The sequence below is a fragment of the Nicotiana tabacum genome, chromosome 7 (assembly GCF_000715075.1).
Source record: "Nicotiana tabacum cultivar K326 chromosome 7, ASM71507v2, whole genome shotgun sequence".
In the NCBI taxonomy this organism is placed as follows: Eukaryota; Viridiplantae; Streptophyta; class Magnoliopsida; order Solanales; family Solanaceae; genus Nicotiana; species Nicotiana tabacum.
The window spans coordinates 107300939-107324302 of record NC_134086.1 but is presented as its reverse complement, the minus strand read 5'-3'; the positions used below and the strand labels follow the sequence as shown (position 1 = coordinate 107324302).

Below are 23364 nucleotides of genomic sequence, written 5' to 3'. Positions count from 1 at the left end.
TTTCATTCGGACGGGTTAAAGTTATTAAAATATTGGCTAAATAGTAAATACATTTTAAACAGTGACTCAAGAATAAATATAAATCTAATTAACTGTGCACTTCAGTTTCAATAAAATTACTTGATTCTCTTCCAAGGATTTCTAAATGATTGTGTCCTAGAGTTTTTTGCAGCATTTTGAAACCCGTGAAAATTTCTTAGAGTTTGTGTGGTTATTTTCAACTACTTTGTCATATTTTTAAATTGTGATTATTTTAATTGCTTTGCAAGCGCATACTATATTTCAAATTTACAACCCTAATAGTGGTTACCTGGTATATTCTTCGTAAAAATTTCACGAACGCCCCAGAATAATATGTACTTACTTTTTATTTTTTTCTAACTCATACTCAAAGTATAGATAACTTTTTTTTTCTCCTCCTCCTTATCCTTCTTCTCCTTCTTCTTCGCTGTGAAAATAAAAGTGACGGTGAATTTATATGGTGTTTGTGAGCATATCTTATGGTAGCTTATGGTATTTTACACTAGCGAGCTGTTGTGACGCTTTATTTTTTAATATTGCTTAGAGTTTCTTCTTCTTAATTGCAAAATGAGTTTGTTAGATTTATTATTATTTTGATAAATTGATGATTGGGGTTTGCTCTTAATGATATTTGGAGGTTATGTTTCAAATTTGAGCTCATTTGGAGTAGATTTAGGTGTTAAATCGTGTATTGGATTGTTGAAATTCGAAAAACAAATTTATGTTTTTTGGCAATTTGCATTTTAGACCTATTTGGCTTTAAGTGCAAGAAACATTTGTTGCACGTCAGACTTATTTGGGCTTAAGTGCATCTGAAATTTAATTTTTTCACTTCAGACCTATTTGGCTTTAAGTGCATGAAAACATTGATTGCACTTTAATCCTATTTAGTTAAGTGCATTTGAAGTATAATTTTTTCATTTTAGGCATATTTGGCCTTACATACATCCGAAGTGCAATTTTTTCAGTTCAAACTTGTTTGACCTTAAGTGCAACTGAAGTATTAAATTTTTTACTTCAGACATATTTAACCTTAAGTGCATGATAATATTTATTGCACTTCAGACCTATTTGGCCTTAAGTGTAGTTTTTGCATTTTAGATTTAATTGGCCTTAGTGCATTGTACTTCAAACTAATTCTTTTTTCAACTTCAGACCCAATAAGTTTAAAGTTGATCCTAAAATGGGTAAACTTACAATTTTTTGTACAAAATGGGTATAACTTCAATTGTGACCCAAAAACTGTTTATAAAAGCAAATGCTCCTATTCTTTCTAAATGATCCTATTTATGAGAAGGGATTTTTACCTATCTATACCATATATCAAAACTTATTACCCTCAATGTTTAAGGTTTGTGTTTATTACATTTAAGCATACCAAATTACCATTTCTATACCATAATTCAAATTAGGGATATAATTAAGGGTTCATTTTTATTAGGCATAATTATAGGACTGTATCTTCACGTTATTTGGTTTACCCGCCCCTCTCTCCTCCCACCCCCCCCCCCCACACCCCCTACGATTTACCTTCAGTTCCCCACCCCCACGATTTACCTTCAGTTTTTCCTCCATTCTCGTACAATCTCTTCTCACCCACAATTACCATCACTTTCTTCTTCACTTAATTACCTTCAGTTGATAGTATCCCCCACGATTTGAATTCACTTCCATCTTTGTCTTCAACTCCTAAATCATGAAAAAAACCAACACTCCCCAAAAAAATCATCAAAAGCTATATTAGCTGATATTCCAACCTTTGATTTGGGTGTTTTAACACCAAAATCACCACCAAAAACCCACAAACGACGCATGCAAGTGAACAAACTACTGGTATTTCATCTCCTAGACAAATTCGTGCGGAAATGAGAAGCAAGCATTTGCACGATGTTGATGTTGGTGGAGTTGATAAACTAGTCGACAATCAACTGAAACGCAAGGGGAAAGAGTTGAGTGTAGATGACGATTTTGTAGATGATTCTCCCAAAGTTCAATCTGTGAAAAAACACAAGGTCTCTCCTTCTTCATCAAAACCAAAGAAGAAGAAACCCTCAAAAAAAGTACCAAAATTGGTTAAGGAAAAAATTTCAATAAAGGTAAACACTATTTATGTTTCCTCACTGTTTTGTAGTTTGATTTTGGTTGTAAAAATCTGTTGTTCAAGTGTTAATTTAGCGTTCAAGTGTTTTTTGGCCAAATGTGGTATTGTCCTAATTTTGTAGATTATTTTTCACAATTTTGTAGGTTTAATGGAACTGTGATTATTAGATAGTGTATACTGTAGTTAGTTTGTAGTTGATTTGTAGTCTGATCGTTAAATTGTAGAGATGGTATTTTTCATTGCAACCTGTATTGCTGCTACATTTAACTTTATTCTAAATACAATTTATCTACATGTTGTGAGTTAATTGAAGTAACTGTTACATTCTGTAGATAATGTTTTACAAGTGCATTGTTCTTCTTTGATTGTTCAAGTGTATTTTGGTAAAATGTGGTGTTGTCCTAATTTTGTAGATTCTTTGTCTCAATTTTGTAGTCTAATTGGAACTGTGACTCTTAGACAGTGTATAAATGTAGTTAGTTTGTAGTTGATGTGTAGTCTGATGATTAAATTGTAGATATGTTATTTTTTATTGTAGCCTGTATAGCTCATATATTTAACTTCATTCTAACTATAGTTAATCTACATTTATGTGACATACTTGAAGTAACTGTTACATCCTGTAGATTCTTTGTCTCAATTTTGTAGTTTAATTGGAACTGTGACTCTTAGACAGTGTATAAATGTAGTTAGTTTGTAGTTGATGTGTAGTCTGATGATTAAATTGTAGATATGTTATTTTTTATTGTAGCCTGTATAGCTCATATATTTAACTTCATTCTAACTACAGTTAATCTACATTTATGTGACATACTTGAAGTAACTGTTACATCCTGTAGATTCTTTGTCTCAATTTTGTAGTTTAATTGGAACTGTGACTCTTAGACAGTGTATAAATGTAGTTAGTTTGTAGTTGATGTGTAGTCTGATGGTTAAATTGTAGATATGTTATTTTTTTATTGTAGCCTGTATAGCTCATATATTTAACTTCATTCTAACTACAGTTAATCTACATTTATGTGACATACTTGAAGTAACTGTTACATCCTGTAGATTCTTTGTCTCAATTTTGTAGTTTAATTGGAACTGTGACTCTTAGACAGTGTATAAATGTAGTTAGTTTGTAGTTGATGTGTAGTCTGATGGTTAAATTGTAGATATGTTATTTTTTATTGTAGCCTGTATAGCTCATATATTTAACTTCATTCTAACTACAGTTAATCTACATTTATGTGACATACTTGAAGTAACTGTTACATTCTGTAGATAATGTTTACACGTGCATTGTTCTTCTGTTATTGTTTTGTAGTTATAGGTGTGGGTAGGCTATTCTTCTTCTAGTTATATTTTGTATTTGTCATGTAGTTATATGTAGATTACTGTTTCCTTTTTATGCAAACTACTAATGTTCATTAATTTTATATTTTCTACAGAATGGACCTTACTTTGCACAACAAAATGTTGATTATGGTGTGCTTAGATTCCACAGTTTGTATGATCCTAGCATACCTAGCCAGATACAAGCTTTACTCTCTCCGAATGCTTTAAGGGTTTTCAGAAAAACTTGTTTTGGTTACTTATTAGGTCTCCCCAAAATCTGTATGCAAAACCAAACACTTCATCTTCTGATGAAGTATGAATTGACAAAGTCTACTGACTCATATTTTTCAGTACTATTTAAGGGTGAAAAATTGAATTTTTCCTTGAGAGAATTTGGGTTGATAACTGGTCTTAATTGTGTGAATAAGTTTTCAGACTATGGTTATACTTCCACCTATTTTAGCCCTTTAATGAATACATATTTTCCGAACAAAGAAAGGGTTGAGAAATGGCATTTGAAAAAAGTAGTGACTAATAAAGCATGGGCAAACGATGTGGATGCGGTGAAGTTGTGCATTCTTTATATGTTGGAATTTTTTGTTTGTCCTTCTGATAAAGATCATGTGACTTTCATAGACAAGTTTATGTTCTTTCTAATAGAGTCTGGTAATTTTGAGTCATACCCATGGGGTATCAAATCCTTCAAGCAGGTTATTGAATCTGTCCGACATCGTCTTAATCCCCATGTACATTCTTATCTGATACGGGGATGCTCATTAGCCTTGCAAGTGTGGCTATATGAGTGTTGCTCGTCCGTCAGCACCGAGCTTGCTACGAGATGTTCTGAATCTATACCTCGCATTTTAAGATGGTCAGCTACAAAGGGGCAGATTTGGTTAACTGCAAAAGAGAAGATGATCAAGCCTGAGTGGATCAAGGTATTTTTTTCCACTTTTGTATGATGCTACAATTACATTCATAATAACTACATTGAATCTACATTTTTTTTGTCACTTGAATTAACTGTTATTTTCATCATTCAGTTCACAAACATGATTGAATCTGGAGAAGAGCTTGGAGTGCTTAATCTGCCAGACAAGATTCAATATGAAGATGAACATGGTGCTCAACCATCACATGTTCCAACTGCTGCTTCTCCATCATTTGAACCCAAATATACAGATTGTCAAGAGGACATTGAATCTGTCAGTAGCAAGCTCATGAAGTTGGAAAAGGGGATTGTGCAGGTATTATGAATAACTACAATATATTGACATAATTTGCTACATTTTGACTTCATTACATAACAATTATAGTATGTTATACATTGTAGTTAATTTGTGGTATAAATCTATAACAATTATAGTTTGTTGAATTGTAGTGTAACTGTAGCAGTTAGAATAAGATTACCAACTAATTATATATTTAATTTTTAGGTTGATGTAAAGTTAGATGCCTATAGGAAGGATGTTTTTGAGGAACTCTCAAGCCTTCGAGAGTTCATAGATCAATCTTTGAAGGGTGTTATGAATGTGATAAACAAGAGGTTTGATTTGGATGAGTCAAAGGTAAGAATTTACATATAATTTTGTACTAAGACTAATTAAGACATATGAATAAAGTAGTCTCAAATATTCCCCAAAATTGTAGTTTGCTAGTAGTTCAACAAAAAATAATTACCAACATCAAGGAGATAACAACCAGCAATTCCAGTTCAATGCTGGTGATCAACTGCATGGAAGCACAAGCAATACAGGTATCTACAAAATTCCTGCATACATATCTACAAATTTCAAGACAGCATTATTAAATTATACTAATCATTTTTTTACTATGTGTTGCAGCTACAATTTCTCCAGAACATTTTCAACCACATGTTGACTTATATCCTGACTTCCAAGAAGCAGCTGAGGCATATAAAGCAGGTACAGAACCATTCCTTCATTACAATAAGGATTTTATGCAAAATTTTAATAATTTACACCTTAACTACATATTCCTACATATATCTACAATTTTCATTCCCAATTATTCATTCAAGCTGATGTTTCACCAGAACATCTACAAGGAAATATTGAGGAAGAACCAGTAATTGATGAAGTGGCTGAGCCACAACAAGCAGGTAATATATTCTCTATATTCTCTATAACTCCATAATACTGTTCATATCTACATTGATCTACACTTATCTACAGAAGGTGAAGTTCCACAGTCGCCAATTCACGGTGTGACTGTGACTGAAGTTGTTCCTGAAGGCATTGATAAAAAAGTTGTTCCTGAAGGCATTGAAAACAAAGGTTTGACATTGGATGACTTTGAGCTGCCAGAAAACTTATCACAGTTGGTCATGTATGGCGAGCCCATACGAGATGAATCAACCCCTGTTCATCCCGGTAGAACAAGGCAACCGAGAAAACATGCACGATCACCTTTCACATCTTTGTATAGTTCTGGAGGCAGCACATCTGTTGGACCTAAATTTTTTTACCTCAAGCACCCCTTCACAAGTGTCATAGGTGAAAATGTAGATCCTGAATTGACAGAAAGGTTCACCAACTGGTTATATATTCGTAGTGATAAAGTATCTAGGAGGTATGAATGCTTCATTTTACACTGTCTGTTCACTATTTTTATACTTTAAAATTGTAATTCATTTTGTAAATTTTTTGTATTTGATCATCTTTTTTTTGTTATTACAGGAGGAAATATTACTTTTCCAAGAAGGATAACCAAATCAAGCCTTGGTTGGATTTTGGTTGTGAAAAGATTGATAGGAAGGACTGGTTTTATGACCTTGCTCACCCCGGACAAGTCATCAATAACACAGTAAGTATAAAGAACATAATCATTCACAATATCTGTTTTGTCTTCAGCTGTGTAGTGTAGTTGTAGTTTATTTTTCAGCTATGATGTGTAATTGTAGTAATATTGTAGACAACATATATATGTTACTATATTTATGTCTCAGCTGTGAAATTTTGCTTTTTATGGACCTTATGTATCATATGTGATGATGATTGTATGTACAAACTGGAATTTTGGTACTTTTGACTGACTTGGAATCTCCGTGTACCACAACTGTAGTTACCTTGTAGTAATATTGTAGAGCTTGTGATTGTGCCTATTAATATTAACTGTAGGTTGAACTTGCTGATTTTTGGGAGCTTAAGTTAGGTGGTATGTTTCATTTGTTCCTTTGTATAGTGAATAAATGTAGACAGTGCATAAATATAGTTAATGTGTAGTTGTTTTGTAGTCTGATGGGTCAATTGTACATATAGTACTTGTTCACTATGGTTCATACAAACTACAATTAAATTACATTTTGTGAGGAACTTGGACTAACTGTTATATTTCTGTAGTTATAGTGTAGCTAATTTGCAGCAATCTGTTAGAGTTTTTAATAAATTCAAATTGTAGTTAATCTGTAGCTGTCTTGTAGACAAGTGTGGTTACACCGTACCTTATTGTATATGTTTATTCTATTTTGGCAGCACATTGATGTTATTATGTATTATCTGCGAAAAAGAGGCAAATATGGCCCCAACAATAATACTAGGTTCACAACCACGGATTGCTTGTTCAAGACAAAGATTGAAAGAATCTATGACAAGTTCATAAGTTCTCCACCGGAACAAAGGTATTCGGTTGTTAAACCCGAGGATGATGTTGGAGAATATATTCTTGGGTACAGAATTCTTGCTAATGTTGCCTGGGATCTTGTTGACTATGTGCTCATGCCTGTGAACCTTGTAGAGAACTTCCATTGGTTGTTGCTAGTTTTTGACATAAAGGACAGACAACTTTATGTTTATGATTCCATGGTGAGAGCAAACCGTCATAAAACAGTAGAGACATTGGTTGACAAGTTTTCAATCATTATCCTTCTGTATTTGTCATGCACTGGTTTCTATGGTAAACGTAAAGACATTAACTTCAAGAGCACAAAGGCATACATCGAAAAACCAGTTACGGACCCTCTCGACATACAATGGATGGTTGCTGAGATTCCACAACAAAAGGAAGGCTCAGTGTAAAAAAATAATCTCCCTTTCTATATGTTTAATTTTTTTATTTTAATCATTTGTTATATAATGAAAAATTCTCATCTTATGCAGCAATTGTGGTGTATTTGTGGCTGCATTTGCGGAGTATGTTAGCCTTGGAGATTTGGCAATCCCAAAGGAAGATCTTTCTGATATTGACCAACACCGTAGACGCTATGGAGCTCTACTGTGGGACTATGTAACAAAGAAGCAAGAAGATGGGTCAATCAGTGAGAGTGAGGTTACTGGCAGGCTAGCAAGGAGGAAGGGTGCTCCGGCAAAAAACGAGAGGACTAGAGTGCAACGAAAGAAGAAATAGACTATTGTGTTCCTAGTTTGGTCTGTGAAATTTGGTAGTTGAATTGGAAAACAATGTAGGAAATATGTCGTTTTGGTTTTCTACAACACTTTTTGTTGATTACATTATACTCTAGTACTCTGATTACATTTTTACAGCAACAACTTTGTCTTACAATTTGACTTTAATCTTCAAGTTATTTTTATAAATACCTTCAAGTGCCAAGTAATATTTGTATATAACTGTCATTTGTTACACAGCAGAAAGATAAAATAAATACAGGAATCATATAAATAATTTAGCCATTTTTTATCAACAAGGTTTATCAAAAAAATTCAATTTATCTACATTTAAACTACGTCAAACTACATTTTAACTACAACTCCTCTACATATGAATAACAGGACTACAGTTCTAACACAGTTAAACTACATATTCACTACAATCTGGATACAATTTACGTTGAATGCATTCTTTATTAATATCAGTTTTTTGTATACAGTAAATATTAAAGTTTAACTATTCTATATAAAAAAAGACAACTTTAGATGCTTGACAGAATACATAAAAACATAAATAGTGCAGATAAACAAATTGATGTTTATACTTCTTATTCATCTTCAAAAACTTAAACAATTAGACAAGAAAATCCGATAATTTGAGCTCACTAACATTTATTTTGAATAACTATTCTAACTACATGATATTCATTTCTTTTTCGGTGCATTCTTGCAAGTTCTTTTGTTATGCCCTTCACCTCCACAATTACCACATGACACCTTGTATTTCTTTGACTTTATTTCATCAAATGTTTTATATCTTTCCTTGTGAGGTCTCCCTGGCTGCCTTTTATCTCCCGCCGGTGGCTTTACTACCTCATCCAAAATATGTTGTGGCACTTCCCATTTGCCTTCATCAGGAAGAGGATTTACTGGCATTTCATAGGTAAGCAGAAGGCTCTTCCTTGTGTAATACGGAGAGCAATAGTTTTCGTATGTTTTATTCCTATGCCTTAATGCTGCCAAAGCATGCGCACATGGAAGTTCATCAAGTTGGAATTGTCCACAGCTACATTTCTTGTTTTCTAGACACACAATGTACCGCTTCACACCATCTAACACAGTATGTATATGATCTGTTGAAGCCCTCACCTACAATTGAAGACCAAACAGAAATAATAATACATCAATCATTAAAATGGATTATCAACAATTTACCTACAAATCAGCAACAAATATATTACAGCTCATCTACAAACTATTATTACCGACAATTTGACTACAGTTTAACTACAATCTGGAAAAACTGCAGCTAGTACTTTTTTGATTCTACTGCACCAAAAAAAATATCTTACCCTTAGTTTCTGAGATAATGTACTGTTGTCTTCCAATTCTTTGTTGTATTTGTGACCAAGGTATGTGAAAGTACCCTTTGCCTTCGATAACTTTTCTTTTGTCCAACGTTCAAGAAGAGTCCTCATATACTCAAATAGATCAAATATTGGAAGCTCTCTTGCATCTTTTGTTACAGCATTCAACGACTCGGCAATGTTTGACGTCATAGTAAAAGTTCTATTTACCGTTGCATGTACTCTTGACCATCTATGATAGCCAATATCATATAGGTAAGACTTTACACGCAGGTCTACCCCTTCAATCTTCAACATCCTTTCATTAAATTCATCCATAGTGTATGACCGTGCTGTAGCAAAGTACAATTCATGTAATTGTAGATGTCCCTTCTTGAATTTTGACCTTATATTTGTCCATATATGCCACATGCAAGAGTAGTGTGCCAATCCCGGATAGACAACTGATGTTGCCTTTAGTATACTCTCATGCCTATCTGAAACAACACACATTGAATGTCTTTCACCATATGCCTCCTTGAATTGCTCAAAGAACCACTTCCAAGACGCGTCGTTTTCAGAATCAACCACAGCATATGCCAAGGGAAAAATAGTACCTACATTTTTAAGACATAAAATATGATTAAATAACAACTACAATATATATTGAGAAATATAGACATGCTAACTACATTCTTTTATATAACTACAAAATAACTACAACATAACTATAATTTAACTGCATTTTAAAGACTGTCTACAAATAAGTACAAAATTATTCCATTATTTACCTGCTGCATCCATGGTGCTTGCTGTCAGCATAATCCTCCTGTAGGCTGACTTTAAGAATGTCCCATCAACCACTACTACCGGCCTACAATGTTGCCAACCATTTATTGATGTACAAAGAGCAATAAATGCGTATAAGAAGCAATCATCTGCTGCCTTCTTCAATTTAACAACAGAACCAGGATAATTCTTCTCAAGAATATAAAAATATTTGGGTAATTTGTTGTAGGAGTCACACGGATTCCCTCTCAAAAACTGTAAAGTTTTTTCCTTTGCTCTCCATGCTTGCATGTAGCTTAGGTTCAGTCCATGTTCGGATAACATGTCAGTTTGTATGTCCTTTGGTGTGTAAACAGTCTTAGGATCACAATACTTTGGAACGACCATGCTACCAAGTACTGCTGCAGTACGTTTGCGCTGTATGAATGTTTCGTCCATTAGGCAGCATGTGTGTTGACGGCTGAAACTTCTTATCTTGAACATTGCCGAATCATTAATTGACGTTGCCTTGAAATGCCATTTACAGCTTTCAGCAACACATATAAGCCAGTAGCTACAAAAGAAATACAATATTTACACAAATTTATGAAAAAACTACAATTAACTACAATTTAACTACAATTTATAAAACCCACCTATATTCAATCATACACTGATTTTGCTGATATATTATCCACAAATGACTACATACCTTCTGTGACTGGATCTTTTTACTCTGAACTGGAACTTGTGCATCACTGAATAATTCTTCATTGCAGCAGCTACTGTTTGCTTGTCCTGATAAACTTGTCCTTCTTCAATATATGTTTGCGTAGATTCAGTTATTATTTCACTTTGATATTCCTCTATAGCTGGTGAGGATGGAAATTCAAGTAAGTTTAGGGATCCAGACGAACCTGCAAACAATAAATTCATAAATGTAGTTTCTATGTAGATAATTTTGAAAGCAACATTGCTTTATCCTTTTCAGTACTATGTGAGCTTTGTAGTTTAATTGTAGGTAATTGTAGTAATATTGTAGATAACATAGTAACACCATAACTCTCTGCAATGTCGAATCAAACATACCTGCACTGGTGCTTTCATTGTTGATCGCCAATTCCATATTGAAATCTCTTACGCTTATACATAAAGGATACGAACCTAAGTTTTTATTCTCCTTTTTGGTTTCCATGTAAGCACGAACCCCCATATCATTCCTAATCTCCATTGGAGGACAATTCTCGTTCACAATGTATTTGATTTCTATAATTTTATCCGATGTATCAATCGATAATTGTTCTGCAATTGTAGAACTGAGAATTCCGTAGTTTGCATTATCATCTACCACAATGGCATCAACTTCAAAATCTCTAAATCTGCCATAGTTATCCCAATTACCATTCGATTTCAGCATTATTGGGATTTTTGACATGATTTCGTGTAGTTGATAGGAAAAAAGACAAAGAAGAGATATAGTTTCTACAATTTGAATACTGATATCGACGAAGAGCAATTTTGTACAATTTGAGACGAAGAACAGATATAGTCTCTCTTCAGTAATTGTACAATTTGATTGCGTTTTTTGTGAAATCTCTTTCTGTTGAGGAAGGAGAGAATTACGCAACTAGTGCCTTCATCAGGAATGAAAATCGCCTTCATTTCAAAATTGGAATAAAATCCTTGACAGAATCACATCAGATTTGGTGCCTTCATTTTAGGGCTTTTTTAATGGCAAAATCTACCTATTTTTGGATTGGTATATAATTTGTAGTAAAAGTGTGGACTATATGGGTAAATAACAAATTATGAACATTTTTGGTAATAATGTTTGATATATGGTATAGATAGGTAAAAATCCCTTATCAGAATCTCCATTTTGAATTTCAATTTGTAAGCCCAAATATCTTTAAGCCCGTTTACTTTCTCACCCAAAGTTATATTGGTTTCAGACCTTTTTAGCCCACCAATTGTATTTATGACCAAAACCCTAGACCCTTGTCCCCAGAGCTCAGGAGTGTCTCTCCACCTCTTTTCGAGTTCTTCCATTTGCTGTAAGTTCTTTCTGTGTCTTATTTCTCCGTTGATTTTTTGTGGCTGAAATTAAGGAAACCTTAATAATTGTGGTTTTCCTTTTTTTTATTTTATATTTACTGCTTAATTTGCAGTGTTAATTAGCTTCTCTCGTGATAATGGCTGAAAACAGAAATCCTTACAAATTTGGAGTGAAACAAAGGAAAAAGAAAACAAAGAAAATCTACGGGTTTGTTAAAAGAAAAGATTTCGTTACAAAGAAGTTGTTATTGTTGTATAGCTAGTGTCAGTTCCTGGGTTGAAATTTGGCAAGTTCAACTTTTTGTTCTTGTATTGTTAGTGTTCAGTTGTAAAGTCAAAACATCTAGTTAAGTTTTAGTGGCTAAACAATGGCTTCTTCAAATTATACCCTCTTCATAAATAACAATATGTAAGACAAGTTTAATTTGAATTCAGTGTATCTGAATTTGTCAAGTCTTATATTTGTACTCGACCTTCGTCAACCCTCATCCTTTATTTGAGCTTCACATAGAATGTGTAGCACAAATAGAAAGAGTTAGTTAATATCTCTAATATTGTCCTTTTCTGTTCTCACCAGAAAGTGTGAGATTATGATGGTTGCGGATGAATTGGGCATGAGGAACCCAGAGCATGAGGATTACGAGCCAGAAACAGAATCAGAAGAAGATGATGAGCAAGTTGTAAAGTTGGCTGAACCTTCAAAGAATGTTGTATATAACTGGGATGGTTTATTTGACAAGCTGAGAGATATCGGTTTGCCTGATGGTTTGGATTGGAGTCACAGGCTTAACATCGACAAGGAGGAGGAGCAAGAAGTGGTGGATGTGAATGATGATTGTGCAAGGGATCTCTCTTTCTACATGCAGGCGTTGGAGGGTGTATGCCGAGCCTTTCTCAACTTTCAGTCAAAGGGTGAACCTTTTCTGAGACCCTGTGATTATTATGGGGAAATGGTGAAGCCTGATACTCACATGGAGAAAGTTAAGGGCAGACTCTTGACTGAGATGAGGAAGATACAGGAGGATGCGGAGAGGAGGAAGGCCAGAGAGAACAAGAAACTGGCCAAGGAAGTACAGGCACAGAAGATGAAAGAAAGGGCTAAGCTGAAGAAGCAGGAAATTGAGTCTGTTAAAAAGTGGATGAAGAAGAGGCAGCAGAGTGGCTTCGATAAAGAGGGTGCTGGCGGCCTAGATTTGGCTATTGATGAAGATGGGACTAAACCCTTTCAGAGGTCAAATAAGAATAGACCTGGTGTATCTCCTGGAGATCGTTCAGGAGGAAAGGCGACATTTGGTGGAAAAGGGAAGGGTCCAGACAAAAAGAGGAAAAGCAGGGAATTCAGGGACTCCAAGTTTGGATTTGGTGGGAGAAAAGGTTTGAAAAAGCAGAATTCTGCTGAAACTACCAATGATTTCAGAGGATTCCACAAGTGATGATTCTGCTTATTACCTTCTAGTCTTTGTTGCAGTAGGCTAATGTTAATCCTTTGTGGTGTGGATGAAATTAATGTTTAATTTAGAGCTTTTTCCTGTCAAAAAGAATGAATTATTGACTCTTATCGTTAAGATGTTTGCTAATTGATGCCTATTTTTGCCTGGATTTGGAATTTAATCATGTCTTAGCTTGTCTTTATTTTAGCATAGAATACTGTACAGAATAGTAACTTCTCCGTTGGATAGTAGTCTGTTTTTCTATGTCATCTCATTTGTTTTCTTTTTTCAGTCTGCAGAAGTTCCTAGTTCTCTCTGTCTCAGACTCTCAAAGACTATGATTATATCATTATTGCATTCACATTAGTTCTAGCTTTCAGTAAATTTCCGGCTAAAAATTGATGAAACCATGACTTTTTGGTCATCTGATACTTATTTTATCATGAAATCATGACCAGTGAGTTTTAAGAGGATGAGAAACTGCCCCCTGAGCTCCATCCACGTTTAGTTTATAGTGTCCTCCCCTTGGAGGATACAACTTCACTTGTGTTGTGGTTATTTTCTTAGTTTTCCGATATCTTTCTGTTGGTAGAGTAAATTCAGTAGTTCCCACAATAGTGTTTTTTTTTTTTTTTTTTTTTTGGCTGAGATAGGGATCTTTTATCTATTAAAATAATCTTAGTTTTGAGTTAAATGAACAATAAGCTCGTACTATGTACTAATATAATTATGAAAGTGTCATTTTCTGCATTCAGAAAATCAGATCATGCGGAATGAGGAGATAACAAACGTAGAAGTGTCTCCTTATTCCCCAGTCTCACGATATTTCGATTTTGAGGTAGATAGAGCATACTCATTAGGCATTGCGATTAAGCAAAGGATCTCATGGATCAGAAATACCTCTGCCTTCTAATAGAAAGGGATGGAATAACTTCGTAAAAATAGCACGGTATAACCAGTTTTCGGACTGGTCATTCAAAAATAGTCAACGTTTACGAAGTCAATGAAAAATAGCCTCTATTTTGCTGCAACAGAGACCGGTCCAGCATAATATACTGGAGTTCGGTGCACCTGTGTATGAACTCCAGCATATTATGCTGGACCGGTATACTTTGTTGATTCCAGTATAATATACTGGAGACTGGAGCGCCGGTGCTTCAAACTCCAGTATATTATACTAGACAATTATACTTGCTGGAACTCCAGTATATTATGCTGGAGTTCTAGTGTACTTATGCTAGAACTCCATCATACTTATCCTGGAACTCCAGTATAATATGTTGGCGTATTTTCCGGGTTTTGAACAGTGTTTTCACTCAGATTTATCTTTACATGAAAAGTGGCTAAATTTCGATTACTTTTAAAACTAGACTATTTTTAAACGACCATTTGTAAATCTGGCTATTTTTGAATTTCTCCCAATAACTTCCGGAGTTCAGATGTAACTAAGCAATATTATTGGTGGATTTTACCTTTAGTGGATCGGATCGGGTGTATTGGCAGGTTTCCATATTTTGTTTGGGTGTTAATTATTTTAGGGTCATTTGCATCCATACTCGCTTTTTGGGTCACGTTTTAACTTGTACCCGCTTTGCAAAAAAAGATACAAGCGTACCCATTTTTTCGCGTAACTTTAGCATACGAGCCTGAAGTAGCAAAGACAATCATGCAAACTTCAGCATTCTTGTAGACGGGCCTGAAGTAGCAAAAATTGTTGAACCAAGTATGCTGAAGATTTTGTTTGTAATTGTTGAACTTAAGCATTCTAGTGCTGAAGTTTTGTTCTCTATTGCTGGGTGAAGTTTTGTTCTCTATTGCTGGCTGAAGTTTTGTTCTCTATTTGCTGAAGTTTTTATTTGTAATTGCTAAACTTAAGCATTCTACAAGCTAAAATTTTGTGATGCTGAAGTTATTTAGTTCATTTGTAAAAACTTCATCACTAAATAAGCTGAAGTTTTTTGTCCTGGATTCATTAGTTTTGGTAAAAATTGCATGGGGCGTCCTATTTGGTCACCTTCATTTAACTTGTACCCATTTTTTTAAAAAGTTTTAACTTGTACCTAGTTTTTAAACAACTTCAGCCCCTTTCTCCCCCTCCTTCTCCTCCTTCGTTTCTTCTTCTTCTTCTTCTTCTTCTTCTTCTTCTTCTTCTTCTTCTTCTTCTTCTTCTTCTTCTTCTTCTTCTTCTTCTTCTTCTTCTTCTTCTTCTTGCTCGTCCCTTGCTGTTGGTGCTGCTATGAAACTTCAGTTCATGGGATGATTGTCATAAGTATGTTTATCAAATTATTTAAAAATAAATTATAAATAATTACGTAAGTTAGTAGACAATAATTTGTGAATATTTCCACGTACGGGGAGTTTAAGGTCACATTTAGTGATTCTTTTCATGATAATTCTGTTTTTTTCACGTTTATTGTTTTCAAAATTTATGATTTAGATATTGTTGGCAATCTGATTATTTATCCAGTATATTAGAAAGCTTTTTCAAAAACTTCAGCTTATATAGTGCTGAAATTTTTACAAATGAACTAAATAACTTCAGCATCTTCTGCTGAAATTTTTGAAAAAGCTTTATGACAAAACTAATGAATTCAGGACAAAAAAAACTTCAGCTTATTTAGTGCTGAAGTTTTTATAAATGAACTAAATAACTTCAACATCTTCTGTTGAAGTTTTTGAAAAAGCTTAATGACAAAACTAATGCATCTAGGACAAAAAAAACTTCAGCTTATTTAGTGCTGGAGCTTTTATAAATGAACTAAATAACTTCAGCATCTTCTGCTGAAGTTTTTGAAAAAGCTTAATGACAAAACTAATGAATCCAGAACAAAAAAATTTCAGCTTATTTAGTTATGAAATTCAGCTACTATGCTTAAGTTCAATTACAAACAAAAGTTTCAGCAAATAGAGAACAAAACTTCAGCTACTATGATAAAAACTTCGGCAAATAGAGAACAAAACTTCAGCTACTATGCTTAAGTTCAGCAATTACAAACAAAAACTTCAGCACACTTGGTTCCGCAATTTTTGCTACTTCAGGCCCGTCTACTAGAATGTTGAAGTTTTGCGTGATTGTCTTTGCTACTTCAGCCCCGTATGCTGAAGTTACGCGAAAAAGTGGGTACGCTTGTAATTTTTTTTGCAAAACGGGTACAAGTTAAAACGTGACCCAAAAAGCGAGTATAGATGCAAATACCCCTTAGTTTTGTCATAAAGCTTTTTCAAAAATTTCAGCAGAAGATGCTGAAGTTATTTAGTTCATTTGTAAAAACTTCATTACTAAATAAGCTGAAATTTTTTGTCCTGGATTCATTAGTTTTGTCATAATCAGACTACTATAAAATAATCAGATTGTCAACAGTATCTAAATTATAAAATTTTGGAAACAATAAATGTAAAAAGAACAGAATTATCATGAAAAGAATCACGAACTTAAACTTCTCGTACGTGGAAATATTCACAAAGTATTGTCTACTAACTTACGTAATTATTTATAATTTGTTTTTAAATAATCTGATAAACATACTTATGGCATGACAATCATCCCATAAACTAAAGTTTCATAGCAGCAACAACAGAAGAAGGAGGAGGAGGAGGACGGCTAGCCATAATATGTATATTATACATTAATATACATAAAATATACATTTACATGGTATTATTTTTTAGAGCGACTATATTATGTAATTTTTTCATTATTTCATTTGGACACATTTAAGACCACAAGGTTAATAAAAAATTAGCTCGATACACAAAGCATCTCACGTTCACGCAGGTGCCGGAAAAGGATCGCATCCCAAGCGGTGTGATGTAGACAGCCTACCTAAGAAGTTTAAGACCACAATTTTAATTCTCTTAATAAAAAACACGTTTATAACCACACAATTAATATGACATATTTAAGACCACAAGTTTCAAAGTTTTGTATTCACATAAATATTATGGCATACATACAAGGCAACAAAATTTTAAATTCTTCCATTTTATATGAAATGTTAAGTCAAAGGATAAACAAACTGAAATATTCTTATATGAATTTGGTTTATTTGAAATATATAAACTATATATTTAATTAGAAGATTACAATTAATTTAGTCAAAGGCATGAAAATGTCGTCCCCATTCTCTTAATGTTGCTGTGATGAAACCTCCCTAAGGCTGTTCGCTCAAGAAATTTTTGCTAGAGTAAGAGTCCAGTGCCACAAAAATAAAATAAAATTTCTGTTTTTTTAACGAGAAAGGGCGGCGATGTTGGATGATCATGATTGATGATAATGATAATGATGAAGACGAAGACGACAACAATGTTAATTCTCTTAAGAAAAGGGATACTAGCAAGTTCCTAGAAGAAAACAAAGAATACTCGAGGAACTTTATCAGAGATGAAATAGATCTGATTTAATTGTTTCAGGTAGTCGTCAAATTGACATAAGCAGAGAAAGCTGAATTAAGATGCAAGCAAAAAATTGAACTATTTGGAGGAATCGTCAAAATGACGGAGTTAGCAGTCCTAGTTAAGTTGCTTTAGAACTGCAAGACCATAATTTATTTACTCTCGTGTTTAGCTAGATGTTGTCATGTTTAGTACCATGACTTAAAAAGTCATTTATTTCTGCCTCTTAATTTGTTTCGAGTACCTTATTTGTTTTACATTCTGAATTATCACTCCATATTCTCTTACATTCTGATAAGCACAAGCACATACAAAATTCACTTCATGACCCTCTTTAACTTCAACAACACAGATTGCAGCTTTCCAGGCAATGTACTCTTTATGAAAAAAAATTCATCTGCATTACAGTACAGTATCTGATAGTCGGGTAGTTATTCACAGGTGTAGTTTCCTGCCAGAAACAAAAATCAAATGCAAATTAGAGATAAATCCCAGTGAATAATGTTGTCAAGAGATCACTGCACAACTTTTCATCCATAATTTCTCAAAGATCCTTATGTTATATTGATGGGTTAAAAGATGCCCTGTATTATCGCATTCATTTATTCGAACAAGAACAAAGCAAAACTCCAAAGGGAATCTAGTTACCAAAAAATATTTCTTGTAAAAAAAAGAAGAGAGAGAACGAAAAAGAGTTAATGCTCATCAAAACCACCAATATTTTGATTCAATAAGAGGCTGGTCTATTAATATATGTTCCTTTCAGCAGCTATTAAGCCTATCACAAGCCAGCTTACAAATGCATATATATATAACCTATGAGCTCAGCAGGATAAACGTTCTCCTTTGACATACTCTCTGCTTCTGTAACTAAGACAACATACATACAAACAATACCTCTCCCCCACCCCCGGCCAAGGAGAACGGAAAAACAGCCTATACTTACGATTTGCTGAACAGAAAATTATATCCTTTTTGTACCACTGTGTACCTTACGCCAAACATGAACATCAGAAGTGCATATTTAACATAACATGATTCCCCTGCTACATATTTCTATTTGGTCCAAGGTGCACAGATGAGTATGATATCATAGTAATGAAGTTCTCTCCTGGAAGCTGCTTAATGAAAGATTTTTTGACGTCAGCTTTTATGAACGATATCACTATTCATTAATATCTTCATTGCATCTCTCCGGGAAGCTGCTTTTTCATTCTAGGATTCTGAACTTTATGAGGGAATCACCTCTTATATATTATCCACAAAAATAAGACATCTTTAAAATCCAAAGCCTTTGCCCCCAAGGCTTTGGCCTAGAGGTAAAAGTGCAGTGCGTGATGTGTGGGTTAGGCGCATATCACGCGTTCGAGCTCTACCAAAGACAAAAGCTTGGTATTTAAGTGGAAAAGGGTCAAAGAGGCGGGCACATCATCCACCGAGTTTCAAACCTTGAGCTATTTGCCCTTGGGGAGTTCTCGGTTATCAAAAAAGGTTCAAAGCCTTACAAACATGCAATCTAGTTATCACTTACCAATTCGGGTGAAGCTTTTTCACTAGACATGGAGATAATGGACTTCATTTTCCTTACAGAATAAGTATATTAACTATTCAAGTTTGTGTCGGATTTCAATTTGATGTGACACATCACACCATACTTGAAACAGTTCCAAGCAATTCAACTTTTTATACTAGAATACGGTCTGTAAATAATTATAACTTTAGCATCAGTGTTGTATGCTCCAAAGTGTCCAGAAAAGGAAATAGCGAGCAAGTAACAGGAAAGAGGGAAGAAAACAGATGCAAGACAAACAACCGGTCGAAAAGAGAGAAGTTGTTGTAGCTGAAATTACTGTCCACTCGGAGAAATCAATCATAAAAGGAATTTAGGATTTTGCAGAGAAAATGTGAGCTAGCCAAGCCTATTACGTTAGATTTGGGCGATTCCAAAATCTAAAGATAGAACTATGGCTCCAAACATCTTTCTAATTGTAAGATATCAGATTCATCAGTTTTTGAAGGAAATGGCTTAGTACATTGTAATTGTAAAGATTACAAGATCTGACTGAAAATGGTAAATAGCCTTGTCGATTAGTTCTCATGTCCTTCCTAGTAAAACATTGCGTGTTAGAACTTAAATCATTTTATACCGAGAAAGCAGGACCACCATATAAGCCTAAGTACTCTTCCATATCTTATAATGTACATACACGACGGGGATTGAAAAGACCATATTTAGAGTGATAGAACCTATGATGCAACCAGAACAGTCAATCCACCAGCGGAGCTTACATCCTTTACTTTGTGTAAAGTGTGTTCTGATGGCGTACCAATCAAGATGAGATAAAGCTATTTTTCGCAAAATCTACATAAATAGGGTGTATGAAATCAATGGCCCGAGCCAGAGCACTCAATGGTCTAGGGTGACCACTTTCACTTAGGTGAAACAATACGTTAAAATAGAAGTAACTAGGGAAAACAAAAAGATAAATTTTATTTTCAAAACTCCACACGCATACCCAATCCAAACTTAGGTGAAACAATACGTTAAAAGGGAAGTAACTGGCCGCACAAACACAACTTCCACTCCCTTTCCCCTCATTAGTTTTTATCAGTTTCACATCTAACAGCTTCAGAACAACTTCAAATGGCAGACAATCAAGGGCATCAGCAGCCCAAAAAAATGAAAGACAATAAACCGAAAGAGATTATAGTTCATACAAGTCACTAGGTCAAATTCGGCACTGCATGTGGTGTCCCGCCTCAGAGAAATAATAGAATAAAAGCGAGCAAGGTAAAATGAATTTCACAAATGATAAACAACGCACTCATAGATCAAGATAAATAGTACTACAAGATTATCAAAGAGAATGATGAATCCTTTTACCTGTATAATTCATACTTCTGGCAAAGAACCACTAACGCAAGTACTAGCTCAAATGTCAGACATTTGATGATGTCCTGGATTCCACGAACCAATTTGAAGGTATGCCGGGATCAGGGGTTGGACAAGGAAACGTATCTTCATGCACATCTGACACAGGCTCAGAGCATTTATTCCTTTTGCTGTACTTTAACAAACAGCGGTCCTCCTGCGCATTGCAGCTTTCGGCCTGCATTGTATTTTTTGCACAAATCTCACCAACAGTATTATCTCCATCAGAACTCAAGGGGCACAAGGTGATAGAATCCACCAAATGCAGGTTATGCTGTGAACCTTCTCGTTGAGAAACTTGAAGACCACAAAAATCTCTACAGTCATCACCAAGATTGTGCCCTGCTTTAATAAGGTCAGATAAACCAACCATTTCTTCGGACATCTTCCTCTTTAGTCTGCTCCGCTTGTAAGTAAGTAACTCAGCTTTTGAACAATCAGAATCAACACAAGAACCATGCTCCTTCATTGTAACACAAGGTGGGGCCTCTGAACTAGTCTGGCCGACTTTTTCCTTCAACCTAGTGCGAGAGTACACCATAACACAAGGAGGGCCATCTGAAGTAGTCTGGCCGACTTTTTCCCTCAACCTAGTGCGAGAGTACACCATAACACAAGGCAGGGTCTCTGAAATAGTCCGGCCAACTTTCCCCTTTAATCTAGTGCGAGAGTACACTATAACACAAGGCTGGGTCTCTGAACTAGTCTGGCCAACTTTTCCCTTTAACCTAGTGCGAGTGTACACCTTAAGCCTCTCACCTGGATCATTAGAGAGAGTTTGGCCTAACTCTAACAATTTACGGGACACATTACTTGATTCCAGCATTTCTGGAGTATCCACATAGCTGGAATTCGCAGGGCATAAGGTTCTTGAAGTTCGTGGCGAGCTGTTCATGGCGCGATGCAATTGAAATGCCAACTCTGCGTCATTTACAACCTCAGTTTCATTAGTATCATCACTCCTTATACTACTGCTTTTCAGCAACACTTTATCCTTATTCTTCTTGGAAGCAACTAATTCCGATGCATTCTTAGCCATGTTCACGGCATTTTTTGCCACGACAGCCTTTCGCCAAGTCTTATACTGCGCTTCCAGCGCCAGTACAACTGTCCTTTTGGCTTCAAAGTTAGTAATTTCTTCAAATGATTTAACATAACTACTAGTATAATTTTGTGTCTTTAACACATGCTTTTTACAAACTCCAATTGATTTCCTAAAGAATGTTGGAACCCAACAATCTATACAGACCGAAAATCCCGACTTTACCCCTTCTTCTTCTTCTTCTTCTTCTTCTTCTTCTTCTTCTTCTTCTTCTTCTTGTTCCCTAGAAGAATAAGACCAAGGTGCAGAATTCCCATACCTGATAACACAGTCCTTGTGGACACGCCTTTTGCAGCTGCTGCATTTGAAACAATCAGAAACAGCCGTGTTGTTGAAACAGTAAGGGCATGTTTGGCCGGAATTAACACTCCTGATGCACTTCTTGCAAAGAAGGACTATCCGCCAAACGCTGTCTAGGGTTTGAAGGCGGTCGCTGGGATCAGTGTGGTTGATTCGGAGACGGCAGCCGTGACAATCTGACAAATTGGCCAAGTCCCTCGTGACCCTTTTGGGCAATTGATCAAACGCCGATGATGATGAAGAAGTGGAATTTGTGGAGTGAATTGGAGCTAAATTTTTAGGGTTTGTTGAAGGATTAGCAGTGGAAGATGGTGGTGGAGGTGGAGGTGGCGGTGGCGGTGGCGGTGGCGGTGGACGCGGCGGAGGATGGCGAAAAGATTGTCTGTTTTCTGGATGGAGCGAAGGTGTCATCTTCATGAGATCGTTAGGTTTTTGCGCCATAACCGTATTTTCTCATCGTTTCGAGTGGTGGGTTCACATAAACTGGCCGGAGACGGTACTAACTCATCGTTTGAATACATCATCATTTTAACTCTGTTGGGTGTTGGTTTAGTTAAAAAAAAAAAAAGGAAATTCAAATATCATTTCATGAATAGTATAAGTTACTTATAAAATTAGTATTTTCGATTACATGTTTATAAGAGTACTGAAGAGCAAATATTTCCTAATAATTCAGTCCTCAATGCCTTAGATCATCCAAATGCTAGATATGATGACGTATATTCTGGGGGTTTGAATTGTTGATTAAGTGATTGAAGTGGAGGGTCATAAAAGTGTAAAAGTATACAAGGATCTTTGGATTATTTTATTCCTAATGTAGCTCAAGTGCAGAAGGATATGAATTTGAAGGTTTATGAATTAATTAATAAGAATGTGCACACAAGGAAAATACAAGAGTTATAACATAGGCTTTTTGATCCGGAAGGAAGATGTTAATGACTGGAACAGAAGATAGATTAATATGACATTATACAAAATCTAAGAACTATGTATAAGGTAAAATTGGAATGCTATATTAGGAAATGACATTATTTTTTATTGTTTTTGTATTTTCAAATTTTTGTTTTTTCGCTTTCTGCACCACTCAGCCCACCTCACTGCCCCCCGCCCCTACTCCGCACAAAAAAAATTCAGTTTTAGTTTTTTCATCTTTCGGTTTACAAGTTTGAAATTTTACAAGTTTCAAGGTTGTGAGTTCGGAGGTTTATATATTTGGAAGTTTACGGATAATTAGAAATTATAAAGTTTACA

General features: G+C 35.0%; 4 protein-coding genes across 4 annotated transcripts; 2 read left to right on the top strand and 2 right to left on the bottom strand.

Moving 5' to 3' along the window:
* The first annotated feature begins 1886 nt into the window (after positions 1-1886).
* Positions 1887-7807, top strand: LOC142162216 (uncharacterized). Its single transcript, XM_075218539.1, has 11 exons — positions 1887-2033; positions 3556-4380; positions 4486-4689; positions 4879-5010; positions 5093-5198; positions 5287-5367; positions 5499-5564; positions 5638-6034; positions 6142-6268; positions 6937-7475; positions 7561-7807. Exons 1-11 carry the CDS (start codon positions 1887-1889, stop codon positions 7805-7807), a joined length of 2871 nt encoding a protein of 956 aa, XP_075074640.1.
* Positions 7808-8493: 686 nt separating this feature from the next.
* LOC142162215 (uncharacterized) lies at positions 8494-11337 on the bottom strand. Its single transcript, XM_075218538.1, has 5 exons — positions 10992-11337; positions 10615-10819; positions 9926-10476; positions 9141-9751; positions 8494-8937 (listed from the first exon to the last, which is right to left on the bottom strand). The coding sequence occupies exons 1-5, from the start codon at positions 11335-11337 to the stop codon at positions 8494-8496; spliced, it is 2157 nt and encodes a 718-aa protein (XP_075074639.1).
* A 506-nt stretch (positions 11338-11843) lies between these two features.
* On the top strand, positions 11844-13571 carry LOC107806245 (putative rRNA-processing protein EBP2 homolog). The gene is made up of 2 exons (XM_016630371.2): positions 11844-11956; positions 12535-13571. The coding sequence occupies exon 2, from the start codon at positions 12548-12550 to the stop codon at positions 13388-13390; it is 843 nt and encodes a 280-aa protein (XP_016485857.1). The 5' UTR covers positions 11844-11956; positions 12535-12547; the 3' UTR covers positions 13391-13571.
* A 4395-nt stretch (positions 13572-17966) lies between these two features.
* Positions 17967-22725, bottom strand: LOC107806244 (uncharacterized). Its single transcript, XM_016630370.2, has 2 exons — positions 20664-22725; positions 17967-18230 (listed from the first exon to the last, which is right to left on the bottom strand). Exon 1 carries the CDS (start codon positions 22552-22554, stop codon positions 20719-20721), a length of 1836 nt encoding a protein of 611 aa, XP_016485856.2. The 5' UTR covers positions 22555-22725; the 3' UTR covers positions 17967-18230; positions 20664-20718.
* Positions 22726-23364: the final 639 nt, after the last annotated feature.